Genomic DNA, 2,500 nt, shown 5'->3' with positions numbered 1-2,500 from the left:
TATTTTCGGATATTCTGTATACAGCCCTTGTTTCTGTGATTTAAATGATGCTGCTCTGTGATTGGTTGAAGTCACACAGGCTCATAAATATTCATGAATTTTCCCAGTTCATCACAGTTGCACTGTCTCTATGTGATATCTGTTACTTTTTTTTATTATTATTATTATTATTTTTTTATTTACCTCTTCAGCGTAGAGACGAAAGCACCATAAGATCAGGTAGTTTGCTGCTTCCTCACAGATCAGGTGGGGCAACTGCGCCAGGAAACGCTGACTGTCGTCCCATCTCCTCAACATTCCTGTAACATAAAGCAGCGGTGAAATTCTCAAATCTGATTGGTCAGAACTTGTGCATTAGGCTGTGACATGAACGGCAGGTTTATATTACCGTGCTCGTTCTACTACGTTATCGTTTCCATAGTAACAGCTCATTCACAGGGACAATATAATCTAAGACTTATAATAAACGTGTTGTTTAACAAAGTGAAGCGTATGATCGTATAATCGTTGATGCGGTGGCGTTTTTTTGTTAGGAGACGGTTCTTTAACATGTATGGAAGGAGTCTCCAGTGTCAGCGCTTTGGAACAGTCACGGTGCTACACAAAGTTTCCCAGCACAGGAGAGTCTTCAGGACAGAGGAGTTTCTACGCTTTCGGGTTTCTCAGTAAAATGACAAGCTGTGTTTTTAAGCGAGAGAGAGACAGAGAGAGACAGAGAGAGAGAGAGAGAGAGAGACAGAGAGAGAAAGAGAGAGAGAGAGAGAGGGATAAAGCACTGATGAACTGAACTGAGAGAGATAGAGAGAGGGAAAGAGAGAGAGAGATGGAGAGAGAGGGAGAGAGAGAGAGAGAGAGAGAGAGAGAGAGACAGAGAGAGAAAAGAGAGAGAGGGATAAAGCGCTGATGAACTGAACTGAGAGAGATAGAGAGAGGGAAAGAGAGAGAGAGATGGGGGAGAGAGAGAGAGGGAGAGAGAGAGAGAGGGAGAGATGGAGAGAGAGAGAGAGACAGAGAGAGAAAGAGAGAGAGAGGGATGGATAGAGAGAGAGAGAGAGATGGAGGGAGGAGAGAGGGAGAGATACAGAGACAGAGAGAGAGAGAGAGATAGAGAGAGAGAGAGAGAGAGAGAGAGAGAGAGATAGAGAGACAGAGAGAGAGAGAGAGAGAGACAGAGACAGAGACGAGAGAGAGAGATGGAGAAAGAGAGAGAGATAGAGAGACAGAGAGAGGAGAGAGAGAGAGAGAGAAGAGCAGAGAGAGGAGAGAGAGAGAGAGAGACAGAGAGAGAGAGAGACAGAGAGAGACAGAGAGAGAGAGAGAGAGACACAGAGAGAGAGAGAGACAGAGAGAGAGAGAGACACAGAGAGACACAGAGAGAGAGAGAGAGAGAGAGAGAGAGACACAGAGAGACACAGAGAGAGAGAGAGAGAATGGGGAGAGAGAGATGGAGAAAGAGAGAGAGAGAGAGACACAGAGAGAGAGAGAGAGACAGAGAGAGACAGAGAGAGAGAGAGAGAGACACAGAGAGAGAGAGAGAGAGAGAGATAGAGAGACAGAGAGAGAGAGAGAAATGGGGAGAGAGAGATGGAGAAAGAGAGAGAGAGAGAGAGAGGAGAGAGAGAGAGAGAGAGATGCTGGTGAGGGAATGACAGTTTTATCGCAGCTCAGTGAGAACAGGAACTAATTTGTCTCTCGGATATTCCACAACATTAAATCTAACTATAAACCGGTAAAATGAATCGTTTTAGATGTGAGTGCGACTTTCATCAGGTGCAGCACACAGGCTTTTAACTGTAACCCGCGTTCAGACCGCAGTCAGGCCAGAAACCGATTACAGACTACAGACTACAGACTACAGATCTGCTGTGAAAATGCTGAGCAGTAGTACTACTGTCCGTTTCAGTGTTAATAAACAAGTATTAAATAGAGAGTATGGAATAGGGAGTATGGAATAGGGAATAAAGGATATGGAATAAGGAATAGAGGATATGGAATATGGAATAAGGAGTATGGAATAGGGAATAGAGGATATGGAATAAATAGTATGGAATAGGGACTAGAGAGTATGGAATAGGGAGTATGGAATAGGGAATAGAGGATATGGAATAGGGAATAGAGAGTATGGAATAAGGAGTATGGAATAGGGAATAGAGGATATAGAATATGGAATAGAGGATATGGAATAATGGAATAGAGAGTATGGAATAGGGAATAGAGAGTAGGGAATAGGGAATAGAGGATATGGAATAAGGAATAGAGGATATGGAATAGGGAATAGAGGATATGGAATAGGGAATAGAGGATATAGAATATGGAATAGAGGATATGGAATAGGGAATAGAGAGTATGGAATAGGGAATAGAGGATATGGAATAGGGAATAGAGGATAGGGAATAGAGGATATGGAATAGGGAATAGAGAGTATGGAATAGGGAATAGAGGATATGGAATAGGGAATAGAGAGTATGGAATAGGGAATAGAGGATATGGAATAGGGAAT

At 43.0% G+C, this 2,500-nt stretch overlaps 1 protein-coding gene across 2 annotated transcripts in view; it reads right to left on the bottom strand.

Moving 5' to 3' along the window:
- The window catches only part of cdc37l1 (cell division cycle 37-like 1), a 22,387-nt gene that overhangs the window by 13,038 nt on the left and 6,849 nt on the right, over positions 1 to 2,500 (bottom strand). For both annotated transcript variants that reach the window (XM_053241110.1, XM_053241111.1), the window contains exon 4: positions 184 to 299. In XM_053241110.1, the coding sequence (XP_053097085.1) occupies positions 184 to 299 (116 nt within the window). The remainder of the gene's footprint in view (positions 1 to 183; positions 300 to 2,500) is intronic.

The sequence above is a fragment of the Pangasianodon hypophthalmus genome, chromosome 17 (assembly GCF_027358585.1).
Source record: "Pangasianodon hypophthalmus isolate fPanHyp1 chromosome 17, fPanHyp1.pri, whole genome shotgun sequence".
Taxonomy (NCBI): Eukaryota; Metazoa; Chordata; class Actinopteri; order Siluriformes; family Pangasiidae; genus Pangasianodon; species Pangasianodon hypophthalmus.
Note: the sequence above shows the minus strand (reverse complement) of the source record. Positions and strands in the feature narration are given on the sequence as shown.